The sequence below is a fragment of the Sceloporus occidentalis genome, unplaced genomic scaffold, assembly GCF_023333645.1.
Source record: "Sceloporus occidentalis isolate IW3139 unplaced genomic scaffold, rSceOcc1.0.p SCAF_16, whole genome shotgun sequence".
Lineage (NCBI taxonomy): Eukaryota > Metazoa > Chordata > Lepidosauria > Squamata > Phrynosomatidae > Sceloporus > Sceloporus occidentalis.
In genome coordinates this window covers 15354280-15375739 of record NW_028316996.1, presented here as the reverse complement: position 1 = coordinate 15375739, position 21460 = coordinate 15354280, and the positions used below count along the sequence as shown (strand labels likewise).

The 21460-nt window shown below is 38.8% G+C and overlaps 1 protein-coding gene across 1 annotated transcript in view; it reads left to right on the top strand.

The window, feature by feature from the left end:
* The window catches only part of LOC149303072 (DNA mismatch repair protein Msh3-like), an 84662-nt gene that overhangs the window by 22943 nt on the left and 40259 nt on the right, over nucleotides 1-21460 (top strand). Inside the window, 5 exon segments of the mRNA XM_089481823.1 lie at nucleotides 386-394; nucleotides 12566-12680; nucleotides 13083-13167; nucleotides 13648-13757; nucleotides 15609-15741. Coding sequence (XP_089337949.1) covers nucleotides 386-394; nucleotides 12566-12680; nucleotides 13083-13167; nucleotides 13648-13757; nucleotides 15609-15741 — 452 coding nt within the window.

The following is a 21460-nucleotide window of genomic DNA, read 5'->3' as shown; positions in this document are numbered from 1 at the left end:
GAAATAATCCATCTTTTCCCCCTGAAGCAACAGGCATGGACTTTATTCATCTCCTACATTCTCTTCAAAGGGAATACTCCGTCTCACAGCCACACATAAACCAGGAGAGGGCCACTCATTCAATTAGCATTAATGTCTAGGAGTCTTGTTCATAGTCATAATCCTAAAAGCTAAAATCACCTTTTGCATATGGATACAGCTTTAGTGCTTCCTGGATTACTAGCATGTTTTTTGGTGTGTGTGTGTTTTATGCATTTTTCTTATTTATTTTCGCCATTGCCGATTTCCCTATTCACTGACAGACCTGGGTGATCATAGTTGCCCTTGTTTTTTCAGTGACTATGTTAGTATATGGTTGCAGTCTAATGGAGAACTCTGGTACCAGACTATAAACGTTTAGTTTCCAGGGGTAAAATAAATTGTGTACCCAGCTGTGTTAATTGTGTACAGACAGTACACTTGCCATTTGTCTTTACATTTTATCCAGTTTTGGTGGGGAATATCTAGTATTACCAGTTTTCCCCATTTTGCTATTTTTTTTCATTGATCTCTACAATGTAAATTAATGATATCCTGATCCATATGTTCCAGGATTAATTGAATGGAGAAGTCTAGTTTTTAAATTTTGTTCACTTCTATATCATTAATTATTTACTATATAAACATTACATTTATCATTAGTGTATTTTTATCTTTATTACTTCTACAATCGATTTATCAGCATTTTTTTCACTTAATGCATCTAATGTAATGTATAACGACCCGATGTTTCATTTAATGTTTTCTTTATTTTAATGTTATTTTTGTTAATGTTTTATTTATTGTTATTCATGTCCTTTTACATTGCATTTTATTTTTAGAGTTCAGCAGATTCTGTAGCACAGTCAAAATATTCCATTTTGGTCATACATTGTACGTTTTGACTTAGTGAACTGACTCTCAAACTGAAAATATCATCCGATATAATACCATAAATATAATTACACACCACCTTTCACTCAGAGAGAGCTTATTTTGTACATTGTACAATGTGATCGTGTCTATTTGTGTTCTTAAATAAAGTCTTTTACTTCATATACGCTATAATTTTATTTAACCTTTGCCTGGATCATGGAGGGCTGGAGATCACGGTTTCCCAGCTGGGCTTGGCAGAGGATCTATAGAGAGGCACATAATGCCTTTATGTATGCGAGAAGGACTCTATGGTTTGTCTATGACTCTAAGTAACTATTTAAAAGAAACATCACTCTGTTAAAATATGGCAATTTGTTCCTGTTTATCCAAACTCTGTAAGAAAAAATACAACCTTTTACCCATAACATGATATAACCATGTGCGTACTCCCACACATCATTCCAAATGGCTGCTGCCGTTCTACTGTGCAAAGTGATGGATGTTTGCTTTTCTGTGAGTGTATTTGTATTATGGCCAGCTGATATTTCTACGTGGTAATTGTCAGATAAAGGTGCTTTGTGATGTTGTTGCCTTTGGCTGACAGTCGACTATTGAAGCGGCTGGTCAACAGAGTTGCTGGCAACCAGCATTGTAGGGGCGATAGTCTCTCATGCTTGGTCCGTTCTATATTTTGCAGCCAATAAGGACAGCTATGGTTGTACCTGGTTTGCTATTGTGTTGCGCTCTCATTGGGTCACTAAATGGCCCCATTTTTGATGTCCAGTCAAGTGTGCTGAGATTGATTCTTTGGATATGAAATTGGTGTCCCTGCGCCAAGTCGCCGACAAACTTTCCTTACTGCCCTGGTTTGATGTTCAGTTAGTCCACCTGTCTGAGTTTAACCGCAGCTTGTCTTTGACTTTGGATACGTAGGTTAAATATTTCTATATAGTCCTGCATCCTTTTAAAAGACTACAGTATCTGTCTTTACAGTTGCTGTTTAAGAACCTCTACCTGTTTAGGTACCCAGTACCTAGTAGGCAGCTAATTCCCAACGGCATCCAAATACCTGGAGACACAAGGGCAAGGGGCTTTTGTAAGTCAATATTCTACCAAAGCGCCAAGCATCCTAATACTAGAGTTAGGCCAGAGACTATTGTTTATTGTATTGAGGTTTGACTTTTAATCTTCAATTAATTAAATTTGAAGGAATGCTTGACATTGGCTATGTACTGTGAATACAAATAAAATACCCCAAGGTTTTCAGCTTCCAAAATTAATATCAACAAAAATAATTGTTACAGAATTTTCCATGGGCATGCAACACCTAAATCAGACCATGGTTGCACACACACACACACACACATATATATATATATATATATATATATATATATATATATATATATATATATATATACACACACACACTCTATATGACCAAAAATATATGGATATAATTACCGTATTTGCTCGATTATAAGACGAACCAACATTTGAATATTAATTTAGGAGAAAAAGCCTGAATATAAGACTAACCTATAAAAAAAAAAAGTTTTACTACTTAATATTCACATGTAAACTATTTTTTCATATTTAATAAAACCTATGATTGAGAAAGATGCATTTTTTGTTTCCTTTTATTTGCGAACCTGCCCCCAGATATGCCTTATACCCCCTATTTGCCAGTCTACCTCCCAGATATGCCTTTTAACCCCATATATGCCACTATGCCTCCCTGATATTCCTTTTAACCCCTTATATGCCACTCTGCCTCCCTGATATTCCTTTGAACCCCCTATATGCCACTGTGCCTCCCTGATATTCCTTTTAATCCCCTGTATGCCACTCTGCCTCCAGAAAGCCCTTATACCCCCCATATGCCACTCTTACCCTCCCTGACTGACAGACAACCTCCGCTGCAGCTGACTGCACTTCCACATGGGCTTCTATGAATGAGCACTGGAAGGTCATGTGATGCCGGCACTCCGTCATAGAATTCCAGGAGGAAGTGCCGGAAGCAGTGGAGGTTGTCTGTGCGCATCTGCCGGAGAGGAGGTTCCAGGTTCACTGCAGTGTTGCGAAGGATCTGGATCTTAGTCTTGTAGCCGGACCTCTATTTGAGGTCTGATTAGAAGACGACCTTGAAAATAAGACGATGGTTATTTTTCAGAGCATTTGCCCTGGAAAATACCTTGTCTTATAATCGAGCAAATACGGTAATTATTATTATTGACATCTTATTTAATTTATATGTATAAAATAAAGCATATAGACAGTCATCTCTATAGACAAACATTGGCAGTAGAACGGTCATACTGAAGAATATAGTGACTTAGAATGTGGCACTGTCATAGGATGCCACCTTTGCCGAGAGTCAGTCAGTGACTCACTACCTCAGTCTACTGTGGGTGCTGTTATTGTGAAGCAGAAGCATAGAGGGGGTAACATCTTAGCCATTAAGCGGTTGGCCACATTGGGCAGCTGAGTGCTGAAGTGTGTAGAGTGGAAACGTGTTCCCTGGAGTGATCAATCGTGGTTCACAATCTCAAAATCTGATGGAGGAATCTGGGTTTGGGGGATGCCAGGACAACACCACCTACCAGAAAGACTGATAATGGTTTGGGGCGTTTTTCAAAGTTAGGCCGCTTAGTTCCAGTGAAGGGTAATGTTAATGCTATAGCATATAAAGACATTTTAGAAAATTGTAGGCTTCCAACTTTGTGGTTCCAGTTTGGAGAAGGTCTGTGCCTCTGTGCACAAAGCAAGGGCCATAAATACATGGTTTGAGGGGTTTGGTGTAGAGGCACTCAAGTGGCCTGCACAGAGCCCTGGCCCTAACCCCTTTGAACACCATTTGAAAGCCAAGCTTTCTCATCAAACTTCACAAATGTTATTTTGGCTGAATAGGCACAATTTCCCACAGCCACTCTCCAAAATCTTATGGAAAGCCTTCCGAGAAAAGTAGGTCTCTTATACCCACAAGGGGAGGGCAACTCCATATTAATGTCAGAAAAGCTTTATCAAACGGGTGAAATCATCTCTTAACCATACTGAAATGATAATGTTTGGGATCTCTCCCAGGTGCAACCGCTCCGGTTCCCCCTCTGGCAAGAATAAGCAGAAAAAACAGCCGCATGAGCAGATAGTTTATAGTGCACACCCCAAGGTAATGGTAGATATCCATCCACACGAGTATAAAATTTTAAATTAGCTTTATTATTCCTCTTGAGGAAACTCCCTACTAACTGGTCTCTCCTTCTCCCGCCTTCCCTCCAATCCATCCTCCACACTGCAGCTAGACTAATCTTTCTCTGTCGCCGTTCCTCATCTGTTGCTCATCTCATCTGTTGCTCCACCGTGCCAATCACTCCATTGGCTCCCCACACCTTCCAGAATCAAATTAAAACTTATGACCTTGACCTACAGAGCCCTAAACAACTGACCCCCATTATATCTCTACCCTTTTATCCAAACAGATCTCTAACTGCCCTCTTCTTTCTTTCATGACCTTTGTCTTTCTTAAACCATGATTACCTCTATTTATAAGCCTCACTGAGTCTTGGGGAACATTCCTTTACTAATTGCACCACTTCTAACCACTCAGAGTTGTTCTCTACATACTGGTATAAAGTGATACACACATTATTTTATAATGTCTATTTATAACCTGCAGTGTGTGTGTCTTGCCAAGATTGTTCCCACCTACATCACGTTACATGTATATATTTGAGAACTGTCCCAACTTTAGTAGGGCAGCCCATGAACTGCATGGTGGGATTAGTATCCAGGGGGGCACCTCAATTTAATCTTTTGGACGGTCTCTCATTAAAAGAAATGAACAATGCGCATAATGACAGCTGCTTAGAATATTTTTTTTATTTTTATAGGCAGGGACAGACAATAACAATCTGTCCACAGTAAGCAAGGCTTTTTATACGCATGCGAGTCCGGATGACACAATAATCTATGCAAAGTAGCTAAACATATTACATCATTACTTTACATAGTTCTCTGAGTTTAAAAGATGGATCACCAAACAAAATAAATAAATGAATGCAGACAAGAAGTAAGTACCACATTAAAGCTATATCATAACAGCCAGACCTAAAAACATCTTGGAATGCAACCATCTCTAAAGCTTCTATTAGATCCCTTTATTGATAAATTAACATCTACACATGGTTAAATGTTGCCACCGTAGGTGCTTTGCTTAAACACATATCCTCTCTAAATCTCCAAATAATAAAACATATTGTGCAGCAGATGTTAATTCTGTAGCCTATGAGGATATGCAGTGGTATTCTTCTGTTCTACAAATCCATCTCTGCAAAACGTCGACCCTCTTTGCATTTTGTTATAGCAGTTTATCCTTAGATATATTCACATTTTCCTTCGTTTGGATGTATTAACTGCAAGGCTCCAGAGATGTACCATTAACCTCTTGGCTAGCTTTATTGGGCTTGAGGGCCGATCTCGTTAAGAAGAAATAAGTGCTTTCCTTCATCTGCATACTTAGGTCTATTTCTAGACATCTGCTCACAGACCCTTCTAGTGGACAGTAAGTCTCAAAGGTAGATGTGCTTTCTGCAAGCGTCCGCCTTCTTAATGTTTGATCTATGCAACACTATCCACCCTTAAATTTCATTGAAAATACCACTGTGTGTTTTTTGTTTTCTTTGTATTGTACGCCCTCCCCAAAGCAAAAATACATCCCTCCGAGGAATCTTGGTGTATTCTTTGTTTTAAAAGAAAAGTAGAATCAATCTACCAGTGAATCGGTGGCTGCTGATAGTTTTATTAGCAATATTGTTCAGCTATCACTGGTAGATAGTCATCGATTTGTTGCAGTTATCCAAGTTGTGCCACTTAAGATAAAGTGGCCATATTCTTTTTATACGTGATGTACATATTTGCTTGTGCAAGGTATAGATAACACTTTTAATTGTACCTGAAGCACACTTTTTGTATATGACACATTCATGTTGACATTACTTTTTAAATCTTTCTTCTGCATCCAAAGTACAGAATCGTACACATATTAGTGTTAAATGTTCCTTGCAGCATTGGAAAGACGCTTGCAGTGTCATTATTCTCTCTATCTGACTATGCTGTGCTTGGAATATTTTCTAGAGAGATACACGGATGCATACGTGTATACTTATTTAAACTGATTTTATCTGAGTTGATATTTGCCAGCACAGCATGGGCAAAACTACTGGATACTGGATGCTGTCATCTAAAGGAAATGTAAGCAGATCCCCGGCACGTTGTATAAATCTCTAAAGAGGTAAAGTTAATATGCCATGAATTTGTGGTTGACATGAGAAGGTCCCTGGTGCGAGTTTGTTTTGTTGGGGGAGAAAGCAGAATACCTCAGTGCATTTAACATCTGGCTCTTTACATCAGTGCGTTGGCAGCTTTGGAAATTCACGAATATTACCTTTCACAAAGTATGCAAATGTACTTTTTAATATCTAGATATTGTTGCTCATTTACTGAAATTTCTTTTCTTTTGTTTTTCTTGTAGTTTGCTTTGTTTTTAGTTATTTTTCTGTCTCTTAACTCCGCCCCCAGCTGCATCTGCTGAAAGCATGCTGCATACTGGGATATGCTTCGTGCACATATTCATTACAACTCCTATTCTAGATCATGGGAGTAACATAGTAACATAGTAACATAGTTCATAAGGTTGAAAAAAGACCAAAGTCCATCAAGTTCAACCTATATACATATTGTGTCCCTACTGTGTTGATCCAGAGGAAGGCAAAAAACCCTTATGAAGCAGATGCCAATTGCCCCATACCAGGGGGAAAATTCCTTCCCGACTCCAAATATGGCAATCAGAATAAATCCCTGGATCAACGTTCTGTCCCTATTAATCTAATATCCATAACTTGTAATATTATTGCTTTCAAGAAACACGTCCAGGCTCCTTTTGAACTCTTTTATTGAGTTTACCATCACCACTTCCTCTGGCAGAGAGTTCCATAATCTCACCGCTCTTACTGTAAAGAACCCCCGTCTGTGCTGGTGTAGAAACCTTCTTTCCTCCAGCCGTAGAGGATGTCCCCTTGTTATAGATACAGTCCTGGGTATAAATAGGTCCTGGGAGTGATCTCTGTACTGTCCCCTTATATATTTATACATAGTTATTAAGTCCCCCCTAAGCCGTCTTTTTTCCAAACTAAATAACCCCAATTCTGATAATCTTTCTGGGTACTGTAGTCCTCCCATTCCCCTTATTACTCTGGTTGCCCGTCTTTGAACCCTCTCCAGCTCCACTATATCTTTCTTGTACACTGGTGCCCAGTACTGTACACAGTATTCCATGTGTGGTCTGACTAGTGACTTGTACAGGGGTAGAATTATTTCCTTGTCGTGGGCATCTATGCCCCTTTTGATGCACCCCATGATTTTATTTGCCTTAGCAGCAGCTGCCTGACACTGGTCGCTACAGGTAAATTTACTGTTAACTAAAACTCCTAAGTCCTTTTCCATGTCAGTCGTCCCCAGTGTTTTCCCATTTAATACATATTCCCAGCCTGGATTTTTCTTCCCCATGTGCATAACCTTACATTTATCTGTGTTGAACCTCATCTGCCACATCCCAGCCCAAGCCTCCAACCTATGCAGATCCATTTGTAATCGTGCGCTGTCCTCTATTGTGTTAACCACGTTACAGAGCTTAGTATCGTCTGCAAAGATTGATACTTTACTATGCAATCCCTCTACAAGGTCATTAATAAATATATTAAAAAGAATAGGACCCAAAACTGACCCCTGAGTAGCAGCAGGCAATCATATTTACCCCATCTATGCTTCTTGGTTTCAGTACAGGCAGCCACATGAGCGCTTAAATAACACAGAAGTCTAATTTCCTAATTCCAGGAACTAAACATTGCATGCGGTAAAAATGTATTTGACGCCATTCAAAACAGACTCCAACATGCATTAAAAAATAAGAATACGATTATGAGAACTAGAATGATCTTTTGTAACCTTTGCTCCTATAATAGCTGCATATAGATAGGTTTGTTAATTGTAAAGCTCTGTATATCTAGTACATAAAGACAAAACGGCAACACAGAAAGATTAGAAAACTGAAATGAACACATTTACCTCTAAGCTGCTTGAACGGATTGTGTACAACCGCCTCATTAACTTCCTCTCCTCTAATTCCCTCCTTGACCCTCTACAGTCTGGTTTCAAACCCCTTCACTCTACTGAAACAGCTCTAACAAAAGTCTCCAATGACTTGCTCTCTGCCAAAGCAAAAGGTCACTACTCTATTCTAATTCTACTGGATCTCTCTGCTGCTTTCGATACTGTTGATCACCACCTTCTTCTAGACTCACTTGCTTCTATAGGCATTCGAGATACAGCTCTCTCCTGGATCTCCTCATATCTGTCTAACCGTTCCTTCTCTGTCAACTTCTCTGGCAAGACATCATCGCCCCTTCCACTTTCGGTTGGTGTCCCCCAAGGTTCAGTCCTTGGCCCTCTGCTGTTCTCTCTTTATACTTCATCTCTTGGCAAACTAATCAACTCATTTGGCCTCCAGTATCACCTATATGCAGATGATACCCAAATCTACCTGTCTTCTCCTGATCTCTCTCCATCTCTCCTGTCCCGTATTACCAATTGCTTGTCTGTTATTTCTTCATGGATGTCACAACACTACCTGAAACTTAATCTTTCTAAAACTGAACTCATTATCTTCCCTCCCTCCATCTCCACTCCACTACCTGAATTCTCTATCACCATTAACAACACGACTATCTCTCCTACTAACCAGGCCCGATGCCTTGGGGTCATCCTTGACTCAAACCTCTCCTTCATCCCTCACATTCAGTCCCTCGCCAGATCCTGCCGCTTGCACCTAAAAAACATCTCTCGTATCCGCCCATTCCTCACCCAAGAATCCACAAAAACCCTGGTTCATTCCCTTATCATTTCCCGTCTTGACTACTGCAACACTCTTCTGGTTGGCACTCCACTGTCTCGACTCTCTCCTCTACAGTCTATCCTTAATGCGGCTGCTAGGCTCATCTTCCTTGCACGTCGCTCCTCTTCTGCTTCCCCCCTCTGTGAAACCCTCCACTGGCTCCCAATTACCTTTAGAATTAAATTTAAGATCCTGGTACTGACATATAAGGCCATCCATAATACTTCTCCTCCGTACATTTCTGACCTCATTAGCAAATACTCTCCTACTCGATCCCTACGTTCCTCCCATGGGCTAAGGCTCTCCTCCTCACTCATCACCTCTTCCTTTTCCCGTCTACAAGATTTCACTCGAGCTGCCCCATATCTCTGGAATCTTCTCCCAAGGAACCTTCAGCATTCTCCCTCCCTCCCAACATTCAAGAAACATCTAAAAACCCACTTCTTCAGAGAAGCATACCATCTTAGCTGATAGAACTTCCTTGTCATCGATACAACCCCCACAATACCTCTCACCCTTTCTCTATGCCTTATGTTTGTCACCCCATTTCCCTCTAGATTGTAAGCTTGCGAGCAGGGCTCTCTCCACCAAATGTATCGGTTTGTCTTAGTCTGTCAATTCTTGTCTTGTCATATCCCTTGAATTTATGTATTGTATTAAGCGCTGCGTAAACTGTTGGCGCTATATAAATAAAGGATAATAATAACAATAATTTTGAAGATTGTGGGATTTTCTGCATTATGAATTATTGGGCTAAATACTGTGTTAATCACAGCCGTATAATGCTGTTCACAATGATGGCGTCTCTTCAAAGATTTAACCAAGCCTTAAATTGGGCCAACTCACCTTTTCTCAGACCAGCTGGGTTGACCTACAATGCATAATTAAATATGTGATCTGTAGAGAACGTTAAGATCTGATTAGTGTATTTTAAGTGCATATTACAAATGATCACTATGTAGACTTAAATGATTTTTAAGATAGTGGGGAGATGTAACATGTTTGAAAGTAAAAATGATAAGACCGCATAATACATTTTTTGGATATAGATCTAAGAATAAAAAATAGGGATATTCCAGAATGTTTACATTCCATTAAAATTATGCATTACGATTGTCCAGCCTCAATGAGTTTCTCCTGAAGTTTTTTGACTTGAGGTTCTATTGATCTATTTCACAAGTTTCACATGATAAATTCAGAGATGAATTGGAGCAATATAGCAAAATTTGTCAAGTCACAATCTTTCAGGATCTCAAAGATTGCTTATTCAGATGGAAGAAGAGACCTTCTGAAAATGTGTGTGAGTTTTCTATATATTTTTCTTTTTCATTTTAATTGTGTAGTAGGTCAAATACAACACCTGGATTGTTAAGGCCAACACACATTCTCCAGGAACAGCTTCATAGAAACTACATAACAGAGCCAGTAAGGATCCAGTCAGAAAGTAATTTCTACCTAAAGTCCATTTTTTCTAGTAAACACAGTAGCTATGAGTGGAAGTAAGACACACAAATAGACTTTAGGCAATGACAGCAAATCTTCAAAGGACAGCAGCCTAGGGAGCAACTCCCCCTTACCAGTCCTCTCTAGTTGACACGAAATCACTTGATAGAGAGTAAGGTTTGATCTAGACATCATGCTATCCGTTTTACTTATGATATTTTAGTATTGAAAATCTTGTGATGGAGCGAGAGCTACTGTTTCCATGCAATGGCTGTAACATATGTATAACTAGATGTCAGCGAGTGTGGTAAGTAGTAGAATAAGGTGTAGGTTGAACCAAAGATCCCACCCACAAATGCAGTCTAGAACAAACCGACTTTACGGACCTCATCAATGCATCCTCTCGACACAGAGAGCGAGATGGTCCATGTCTGCCCCCACCTTTACTCTTTGGGAGAACCCCAAGAGATTCCTTAAGGGAGAAGCGGAACACAGAAAACTGAGACTATCTCAGCCAAGAGCCGCCAGTAACCCCCCTACTGTGAATCCCCACTCGGAGACTGTAACTTTTAGTGATATCTGCTGAACTGTCTTTTTTGGCAACTCTGTATATAACTATAAGGGAAGTTAAATCCTTACAGTATAAGGTTTTAACACAAATATTTTGACAAGTAACATAAAAACATTTGCTCGATGTGGTGTTTGGAAACAAACCAATCTGAAACTTCTACAGCTTTTGAGGAAAAATACACAATGCAGCTAGAGAAACAGTTCGATATCCTCTGAAGTGGTAAATAACAAAGACTGGCCAAAAATTCCCGCTGACTTTAGAGGGAGATTTTTTACCACGTGAAATATGAAGATATTCTTTGTAATATACTAAAGTTACGCAATAAAACACAGCGAAAAACATAGGGGAAGAAATATGCTGGTTCCGGCTTTTTTCTCTGCTCACAGTTCCCATCGCTAGAGTTTAGTAATCCTCTCTTATCTGGACTCCCATTTGCAGAGTCTTTCGCTTCAGTCGTGGCTTTGTGACAGGCCAATATTCCTTAATTTTCATAATTTTATGTTGTGTGGGTATAGGAAGAATTGGTGTATGATGGGTCTTGAGGAGTGAAAGAGGAAATGGAGTCAACTGTGACACAAAGGCCATGAACTTGATCCATTGAGTAGACTGAGAGGTTCTCAGTAGCGATGAAGATACCAGGAATTGTAGAAAGGGGAGACAGGAGAATAACCAGAATATTGGCTATAACCAGCATCTTGGAGATGTTGAGCTTCAGGTAACGGGATTCTATCCAGGATGCAATTTCAGAAAGACAGTGAGGTGACACAGCAGAGGGGTTGGCAACAAGCCAGCGGAAAAAGATAGGTTAAAATGGGAATTAGCATAGGATGGGTGACAAGACTAAATCGGTTGAGGGTGACTGCTGGCAAGGAGAGGTACTTTGTTAATAGCCTCATGATGTTATCCTATTTTTTTTAAATAGCAAGTGAGTTCTTGGACATAGATGTTGCTTAAGGTTCCAACTAGGGACAAGATTATTAAAACAAACTAGGTTTGGTGAGGTAGAAAGCAGAGGGATGGAAACGGACCATGAATTTGTAGTGTAAGAAGTCCTCAGGTAAAGGTGATTCCCTCCATAGATGCTCAGCGGTATGAGAGCGTCTTAGAAGGGGACAGGTCTGTTTGACGTGTCATAGCTGTGGCAGAAAAGCCTGGGATGTTGCAAGCAATGGCAGGAGCGTCTATTCTAGGGACAAAGCTATCAGATGGTTGTACTGGTAATATCAGGGGATGGTAAGGATGATGGAAAGAAGAGACAGAAGTGTGTTAGTTGTAAAGGGTTTAGATCACAGAGTTGCAGAGTTTGGTAGAGGAGGAGTAGCAGATATGGTAAGATTGTTGGCACTGTAAGGTGTGTTGGTTTACCATTAGATTGTAAGTTCTGCCATTGTGGGCCTTCTGCATCTTTGATGTCTGTTAGCTTAAATATGTCATTGTAAAACCCTATTGTAGAAAACCCTGTCAAATCTGTTGGGGGTATATTGATTAAAAAATAATAGGCAATTTAAAAATGCTTTGGATTCAGAAAACCTAAAGGTGAAAAAAATGAAAAATGTACCTATAATTTTAGACATTTCTAATGTAATGTTTTTCAACATACTTGCTTCTTATTTTGAAAGAAATTTTTTTGTTTAGTGAGGGTTGATGCCCTTCTTAAGCATTTACAAGTAAAAATATGTCCTAAAAGTGTCCTTAATTTCTGTCCATAGATTCTCAAAGATTGTCCCAAATCCTGAATTTAGATAAGACTGTGATTTGCTCCTTGGCAGCAGTGATCAGATACCTTAAAGAATTTAATTTGGAAAAGATACTTCATAGCCCAAGGTAAGTTAAGTGTTCAGCCATGTTTACAAGCAGCTTGCTTGTAGCCAATCCAGCTCCCGAAGAATAAAATTTCATAAATTTGTATGCTGTTCATGTAAGATGGCTACTCCTAGTTGAACGTTTGCTATGCAATTTATTCACGCCTCGCAAGATTTTAAACAAATACAAAGTAACCCTGCTGGTCGGGCAAGGTAACATATTTAGGAATAGTGCCTATGAATTTTATTTTGGGTAGGATCTCCCATTTCACATTTATTCTACATTTATTCAGCCTAGTCTTGTTAAATGCAGTTACTTCAGTAAAACTCCCAAAAAATATTTGTAATCACAATCTTTAGGTTTGTGTACATCGTATATTCTTTGGGAACCCACCTCAGCATCTAATCATTGTTATGTGTCTAGTAATTTCACACAGATGTCCAGTAAAACACAATGTGTTAAAATGAATGGGACAACACTAAAGAACCTGGAAATTTTACAAAATCAAGTAAGCTATCATGAATTATGAACAAATATGAAATATGTTTCACTTTTAAACTGTTATTTTAACTGTTATACACTTTGTTTAATAAATCGCCAAGATAAAACTCCCTTTACTACTACCGCCTTAAACAAATCTGGTTTATATGCAAGTGTCAAGGCAATGGAGACTCCAGCGTTTCCTTAACAGAGAGCTACTTTGGGTTATGTATTGCATTTATATTTATTATTTTGTGTTTAGAATATATACTTTAACACATGGTGTGTGTCTGTGTCAAGTTGACAGTAGAGCTATGGCTTTCAAACTACCTCTGGTCTGTGGTTACAGTGAGTCAGGCCACTGTGTTCCTATACTGGAAGAAACAGTGGAAGGAAATATTTTTATACTAATAATAATTATATATTATACCACATTATTGCATTATTATTGCTTCCCATGCTTTATATGTTTTGCTGTGAGTTAACTATTCACCCCCTTACTATCTAGACTGATTTGAAAACAAAGGGCAGCTTGATCTGGGTTCTGGACCATACCAAAACATCATTTGGGAGAAGAAAACTGAGACAATGGGTGACACAGCCACTAACCAGTTCAAGGTATTTGTATTTGCACTTTAATAGGCAATCTAAATCCCTTTGCATATATGCTTAGTATGGGCTTATTGTAAAATTATACACTGGGGGAGAATATAGCATTCGACATACAAACAGTGTAATCCTGCGGAGGAAGTCAAATTTAGCTACATAAAACCTTTCCACAATCATGCAATGCATAATTTAGATTGGATTATTATTATTAGAATACCAAATATGCAATAAAAGTCTGGAGCAGGCATGTGCGATAATTGTATTCATTTTTAGATGTGACCTGTTCCATATGATACACCATCTGATTCAAATCTGTTGCAGTTCAATCTCAAACAGAGGGAGCAGTCCTGATAAAGTTGCTTGTTAAATTATTAGGACATGTCCCAAAATAAATCTGCATTTGGATTAAAAGTATTTACTGAACGTGTTGTGTGTTATGCTTATATTGACAAGGCTGTCCACGTTGGATAACTTTTACTATATTCTGTTGTCGTAAATGGAACTTTAAATTCTTTGTTGTTGGTAGGTATCTTAGATATTTGAAGTAAAATGAACTGGAGTGGCTCTCGATTTTTGGAGACCCTAAACAAAACATTGAGGTGTGCCTCCCTCCAGGCATATCTGGGTACTTCCCCTGGTAGGTTACCTAGAGCCCCCCTCTTTTATTCTTCACCAGCCAGGCAGTAGGCAGAACCTACCTGGGAAGTGGTGGCATGACCAAGTGCCTTTCACCTCCTTGAGACTGAAGAATTGCAGCACTACTCATGCATGAGTGGCAGCATTTGCTATGGGCCTCCCGACTTAGTAAGTGTCCACTTAATCCGCTAATATGGTGGCGACACCACTACAGATGCGTCATGTCCATCTACACTGACCTGTTGAGCAAGGGCCACGCAAGATCCGAGGCTTGAGCTCATCTTAGCACTGTTTACTATTAATGTACTATACACAAATCACAACCATAACATAACCCTTAAAATACACTATAACACAAAACAAACACATTATATACTTAAAAAGCCTTCGTCTCTGCTTCTTGTATTTATTAGCATTTTTTTACACATTCTGTCTAAATGAAAGAACACAAGCTAGAGAGGGTTCTATCCGCAGTTTTATAATCTATTCCAAGCTTTTTTTTTTTTTACAGTCCTTTAATGTATAAATTAGTTTCACACCTTATATTATTATTTGTTATAAAATGTTCTTATTTTCAAAACATGGAGTAAATGGCACGAGGTTAAGAGGTGAAAATGGGTCAGTGTGTGGTTGGTGACTTTTTCATTACAAGGATTATGGAATACAGACAGTTCTTCAGATTACTAGAAATAGCCGAGCCATATGTGAGGATGATTAAAGAGAAGATTAACCCTATGTAGACATGGACATATTTTTATTGTGCTTCAGATATTCTAATTATGATTTGTTTATACTTTTCTGGTTGACAGTAGTGAATATTTACTGTATTATAAAAGCATGTTTGATGTGCAGCCCAGCAGTGTGCATTATAAGACATGTTCTTCTACAACCCAGTGTTTCTTTATACATATTCTTATTATACTGTAAATTATCATTGACGTTGAGCTGGATTAGTGTTTCCATTAAGTCTTACAAAAGTGTTATTAAAAACTAACCTGCCGTGAAAATACTGTTCCGCACCAGTGTTAATTATTTATATTTTCAGAATTGCTAGCAGTAGTGTTCTAGAAAAAAAAATCAAATATTGTATTCATTTTTTGATCTGATATCATTGAAGCCTAAATATGCAAATCTCATACAGGCTTTAAAAAAATAAATAAAGCCGAGTCTGGGATATTTGGATGTGTAGCACAACTTTATATATCTTTTTTTTATATTTTGCAGTGACATTAATTCAAGACTTGATGCTGTATCTGAAATCTTGTCATCAGAAAGCAGCGTTTTCAGCCAAATTCATGGCTGTCTGTCTAAGCTACCGGATTTGGAGAGGGGAATGTCCAGTATTTATCACAAAAAAGTAGGTTTGTAAAACATTAACCCATATGCGCTTGGATGTATAGAAGTCAAACTTTTACATTTCAGATTTAGACATTAAAGCCCACATTTATGTATTGCGAAATCAATTTTGTATGTTATTATTTTCATAACACTGCGTTGTTAGAACTGAGCTCCCCATAGACTGGCGCTTTCTATTCCTCGTTCTACTAATCCCTACGTAGTGTTACTTTTCTGAAGCAAAACACATAAGCCGCTAAATATAGGAGACAAAAACAGTAGCGGTGCGGACTGACCTAATGGTCTTAATTTAATGGGCTCTAGAAGTCTAAAAGCAAACAATCCAAGGACTTATAACACATCGAAGCCTCTATTTGTGAGTCGCCAAGCTTGTCTCGCAAACTATAAATCTCAAATTTTGTGCAGTTTAGTTTCTAGATAGTTTCAGCGCTGTGCTGGATAAATCAATAATGAGAACTCTGCTTGTGACTGGGATTCCGTTAGAGGGCGCTGTCTTTGTGGTTTGCATTTAGGAATTATGGAAGCTAATGATAAAATCAATTAACAAAACCATAACACCTCGTTAAGTGGTAGAAGGACTTGTTATCTCTGATCAGTGACTCCAAATTACTCAAACAAATACAGTAAAGTGTTTTTTTAGTTTAGTTTTTGCACAAGGCAGAATGCTTTTAAACAACGAAACACGGAGCTCCTCCAAGACTGAATTGCCTTCATTTGGAGAAAATATGTGTTCTGTATGTCAGACTCCAAATCCCCCACATTTGGCCCATTGTTAAAATGTTATGGCTGTGTTCATGAGTAATATTATTAAGTAGTGGGGCTTCATATAATAATAGTCTTTATGGCTTTCTCCGGTTTCCCACATTTGATGCGGATCCTTTGTGTGGGTTGGAGATGCACCAACATTTACTTTACTCCCAGGGCCCCTATCCTCTCTGCCGCAAATACATTATTCATTTTGAAACAGTATACTCCTAAATCAGTGGTATGTTTTATATGGACAGTTTGCCAAAAAATACATTATTTAGTAAAAAAAGAAAAAAAAAAGTAAATATTATAGGGTTTTTTCCTTTTTTACATTTTTTTTTTACTTTGGCATTTAAAATAATTTCATTTGATTCAATCTCATCTCACATCTCTTAACATGTTATTATGAACTGTGTTCTCCCGCTGAATGTTGATTGATATATATATATATATATATATATATATATATATATATAATACATATACACATTCTTAGTTTATTGATATCTTGTAATAGAAAAAAATAAAAACTGCCAAACTATTTTGGCTTGTGGTCACTAAGTGGGATTGATTTGGAGGGGATAATATAAACATGATTGCAGTACCCTCCAGTAGTGAATAGAGAGATACCAATATTTAGATTCTGATCCCTGGGAAAGTTTAAGCAAATCATTTGAACTCTTTTAGTGATGATTTTTAAGGTATACTGAAACCATAAAACCTATTCGCGTGTGATACAGATGGACGGGCTCCTGCAGTCCATAAACATAAGGAATGTGAGATACTGTGAATAAAGTAGAATAGTATCCATCAAATATTATTTAGAGCATCAACAAAGATACAGAGTTTGCATCATGTGCTGTCACTCCATTGTTACTGCCACCCCCTAAGCAAACAATTCATATGGAAGTACTTTGTAAAATGTACATTAAGGTAAAATCCTCACCATTGATTGGCTGCTTAAAGCACTTACATTGAATTCAATGGGATCGCTTTCCGCGCATGCGCCGAGCGCTGAAGCAGACTAGAAGTGAGTATATTCGCCTGAACACATCTCCTGCATGGAAAATAGCTAGAAAGTGGGCAAAAGGACAAGTGTGTATCGGGGGGATTCAGGGACATCACTTGAATTTAAAGGGACCTCAAGTTTGAGGAGAGCTGCAACTCTCCTATGAAGGGCTAATTCACTGAGCTTTTCCAGTATTATTTTTATTTATTATCGGTTTGATTTTTAGTTCAGTGCTTGCAGAATGTCTACTTGCTAATGCCTGAAGCTTCTAGAGCAGATGCCTGGAATAGATTTTGGAGCAAGGAGGCGATGTGTGAAGTGTTTCTGAGCCGTTTGTGTTCGGCGTATGGACACCGGCTGGAGGCTTCACTGACTCCAATAAATATATACAGCACATAGAGAGCAAGTACATGGCCGGTCAGTTACCAGTACTAAGAACATCTGTGGGTGGAAAGAGACAAAAAGAACAAATAACGATTCACGGAATCACTCATGGTCATCGCTTGGGTTTTAACTGGGCTATAAACCTGTAGACATATATTTGTAAGGGTTTTTTTTTTAATTAAAATTGTTATATCTGTGTAAATAGGATATCATAATAAATGTATGATACCACGCTGCGGTCCCAAGCATCAATACTATATAAACTGCTGAATAAATAATTCATTAGAAACAAGTCCTGTGAGTTCAAGACTCCATTTCTAGACTTTGTGTGTGTATATATCTATACATGTATATATATATGTGTGTGTATATATATATATATATATATATATATATATATATGTATGTATATAGATCTATATATAGATATATGTACAACTACATATACATCTAAGTCCTGTTGGATTAGATGCTTCCCAGTCTGTATATACAGTATATTACACAACCATGCAAAATACAACATTGTAAATGAGCAATGTATCTCTTAAGTCTGTGATGTTCAATTATTATTTATATTTAAAAATGTTTTTGGATTGTTTTTTCACAGCTGTCATTCAAAAACTTTAATTGCTTGCTGCTTCAATAGCTTTAAATGAACTGTTTAGATAAATTGTATTCAGTGGCGTCGCTACAGGGGGGCAAGGGGGGGCAATTGCCCCCCCAGGTTAATCCTTGCCCCCCCCTGCCGAATTTGGAATAAAGTCGCAATGCGACTTTAAATCCCGTCTTTTTTTTTTTTTAAATGCAGAGGAGAGAGAGGGTGCGGCCCACGTAAGATCGGCAGCCAGGGCAACCGATCTTACGCGGGCCGCACCTCGAGCCCTGCTACTTACCTGTGGGAGGGTCTCCTATACTGCATGGAGGAAGCGGAACCTAGCAGAGTTCACATGACATCACATGACTCTGCTTCAGTCCTGCTTCCTCTGTGCAGTACCAGAGAACGGAGAGGGAGGCCGCGCCCTCTGCTGAAGTCTGTGAGCGGCATCGAGGAGCTGCAGTGCAGGGAAGGGTGTTTGAATGAGTATGCGTGATTGAGGGAATGAATCTGTGAACAGGTGTGCAACCTGTTATCTATGCCTGTAATTTAGGGGGTTTTAAATATACCTTTTGATGACGTGTTTTTATGTGAATTCCAATTGATCTATACCTGCAAAGCTGGATTTTTGCGTTATTCTGTAGATCCATATCTTTATATTTCCATACATTATTTATGTATACCTGCAAATAGTGTTTGTATGTCTTATTCAGTTGATTAATACCTGCAAATAGTGTTTGTATGTATTTTTTTGATCTATACCTGCAGTGCTACGTTTCATATATTATTGTATACCTGCAAATACAGGATTTGTATGTCTGATTCTGTTTATTTGATATATACCTTCAGTGCTGAGATCACAAGTGAATTTCAGTTGATCTATACATGCAAAGCTTGGTTTGTGTGTTAATGTGTTGATCTATACCTGCTATCGGCAACTGGGGCTAATATAAATATATATGGGCAGCAGGGGCATCAATACACAAGGGGCAAACACACAAGGGGGATATAAACGACAATGCAGTGTGAAAAATCCATCCTGATGCAGACGTCTGTGACGTAGATTGTGTCCTGCTGTTTGTGTGTTTTTGGTTATCAGTGTAGCAGAGCCTGTCCTCGGGTGTGTGTGTATAGGTGTTGGTGTGGCAGAGCCTGTCCTGGTGTGTGTGTGTGTGTGTGTTTGAATGTGGGTGTGGCAGAGCCTGTCCTGATGTGTGTGGGTGTGTGTGTTTGGTTGTCGGTGTGGCAGAGCCTGTCCTGGTGTGTGTGTGTCTGGGTGTCGGTGTGACAGAGCCTGTGTTGGTGTGTGTGTTTGGTCATCTGTTTCCTGGCACTTAACTTACAGTAGGAATTATTTAATTTATATTTATCCAGAGATAAAATGCCCTCCTGAAGTTGTAGTGACTTCAGGGGACAAAACGTTCAAGGCCCTGAAATCATTTAGTGGAAAAGTTATTTATTGTGTTACAATATTTATTTCAAGGATTAGTCGCACTCAATTGTGGCTTCAGGCTTCCCATGTTGAATGATCAAGTATTATTTTAGCCCAATAACAAAAGTATAATTCCATAGCACATTACTTTTGGAAATTATGAATGCCCCCCCCAGTTTGAATGTGGTATCTTGTGTGCCCCCCCTATATATTGTTTCTAGAGTTGCCACTGATGCTCCCCCCATGGATATAAGGTGATAGGCAATACGTAGGCCTGCCAACAATGTCTTGCTAGACACTCCTGGCAATGCTTTATATTATATCCTTGATTATGTTTAAAAGGCACAGTCCAGTCTTCAATTTCAGTGGAAGCTCAGCTTCAGTCATTGCAGTACCTAAAGCCCACACATTTAACATGAAAATGTTTTATGTGGCATATACTTCAAACTTCTGTGCAGTTTAGTACAAACATGTTGTTTTCATGTAATAGTGATATAACAATTTACTGTATATAACAATATGAACCATGTAAAATGTTGCAGATTATGATGCATTATCAAAACTGTAAAAGTTTAACTTTCTTTAATTCTACACCATTGACCGTCATGTAAACGTATTCCTTTACACTGTGACTCATCAGGTAGTAGAAACACAATGAGCATTACTTCGTAACAATGTCGTAGCAGAGGCGTTATTAAACAGCATTTTGCAATCACCAAACAGGCGCAGTTCCTACAGAAATCTTGTGGTGCTACCACAACCACTGCTGCAAGGGATTCTGGGTAGGTGTGTGGAAATTACTCTGTTTTTTAATATGCATTCTCTCAAAATGGGAAAAAGCTGCATCCCTGCTGCAGCAGTTGCACTCCTACCCCATGCTTCAAGCGACCAATCAGTGGCAGGAATTTGCTCCCCTGGAAATTAGTGGGAGTGCTTCAAATGTATCTGCACAGGGGTCTTAGGAGACCCCCGCACACAATGTTTGCTGAGCCGGCGTGGGGCAGGGTAATTATGTTCAGCTGAACACATCTCCAGCACGGAGGGATTCTGCAGAACACAAGCTGGACAACATGCATCTGAAATACATTATAGAGAAAAAATCAGCGTGGAAAGCTGCTTAAAACCAAAAGTCGATTACTGAAAAATATGTCTAATTACCCATATTTACAGTTATCAGAAGTATGGCAAATATTTTAGCTGTGGCTGTTGTGTCAAAGGGTTACTAGTATTGGTAATTATATTAGTAGTGTATAATAATGTTCAGTTTTTCCGTTAGTTTGACCAAATTGTCTCCAATAGTTTAGTTTAACTGAACACATATTGTGCGTGTAGCACGGGACCGCACGACTCCTGGAGTCCTTGAGGGCTGCAAACCGGACAGGAATTCTTTGTATCGTTGCCTGAAAGCAGGCAGTTTGATGCATTATTAACTGAGACGCCTGTGCTCAGCCTGGGGTATCTAAAAATTGTGTCCCTCTAGGACTGGAGTTCTGTGCGACTGATGTAGTCTCACCTTTGAATGTTTGATATTTCGTTGAAATGGAAACATAAGT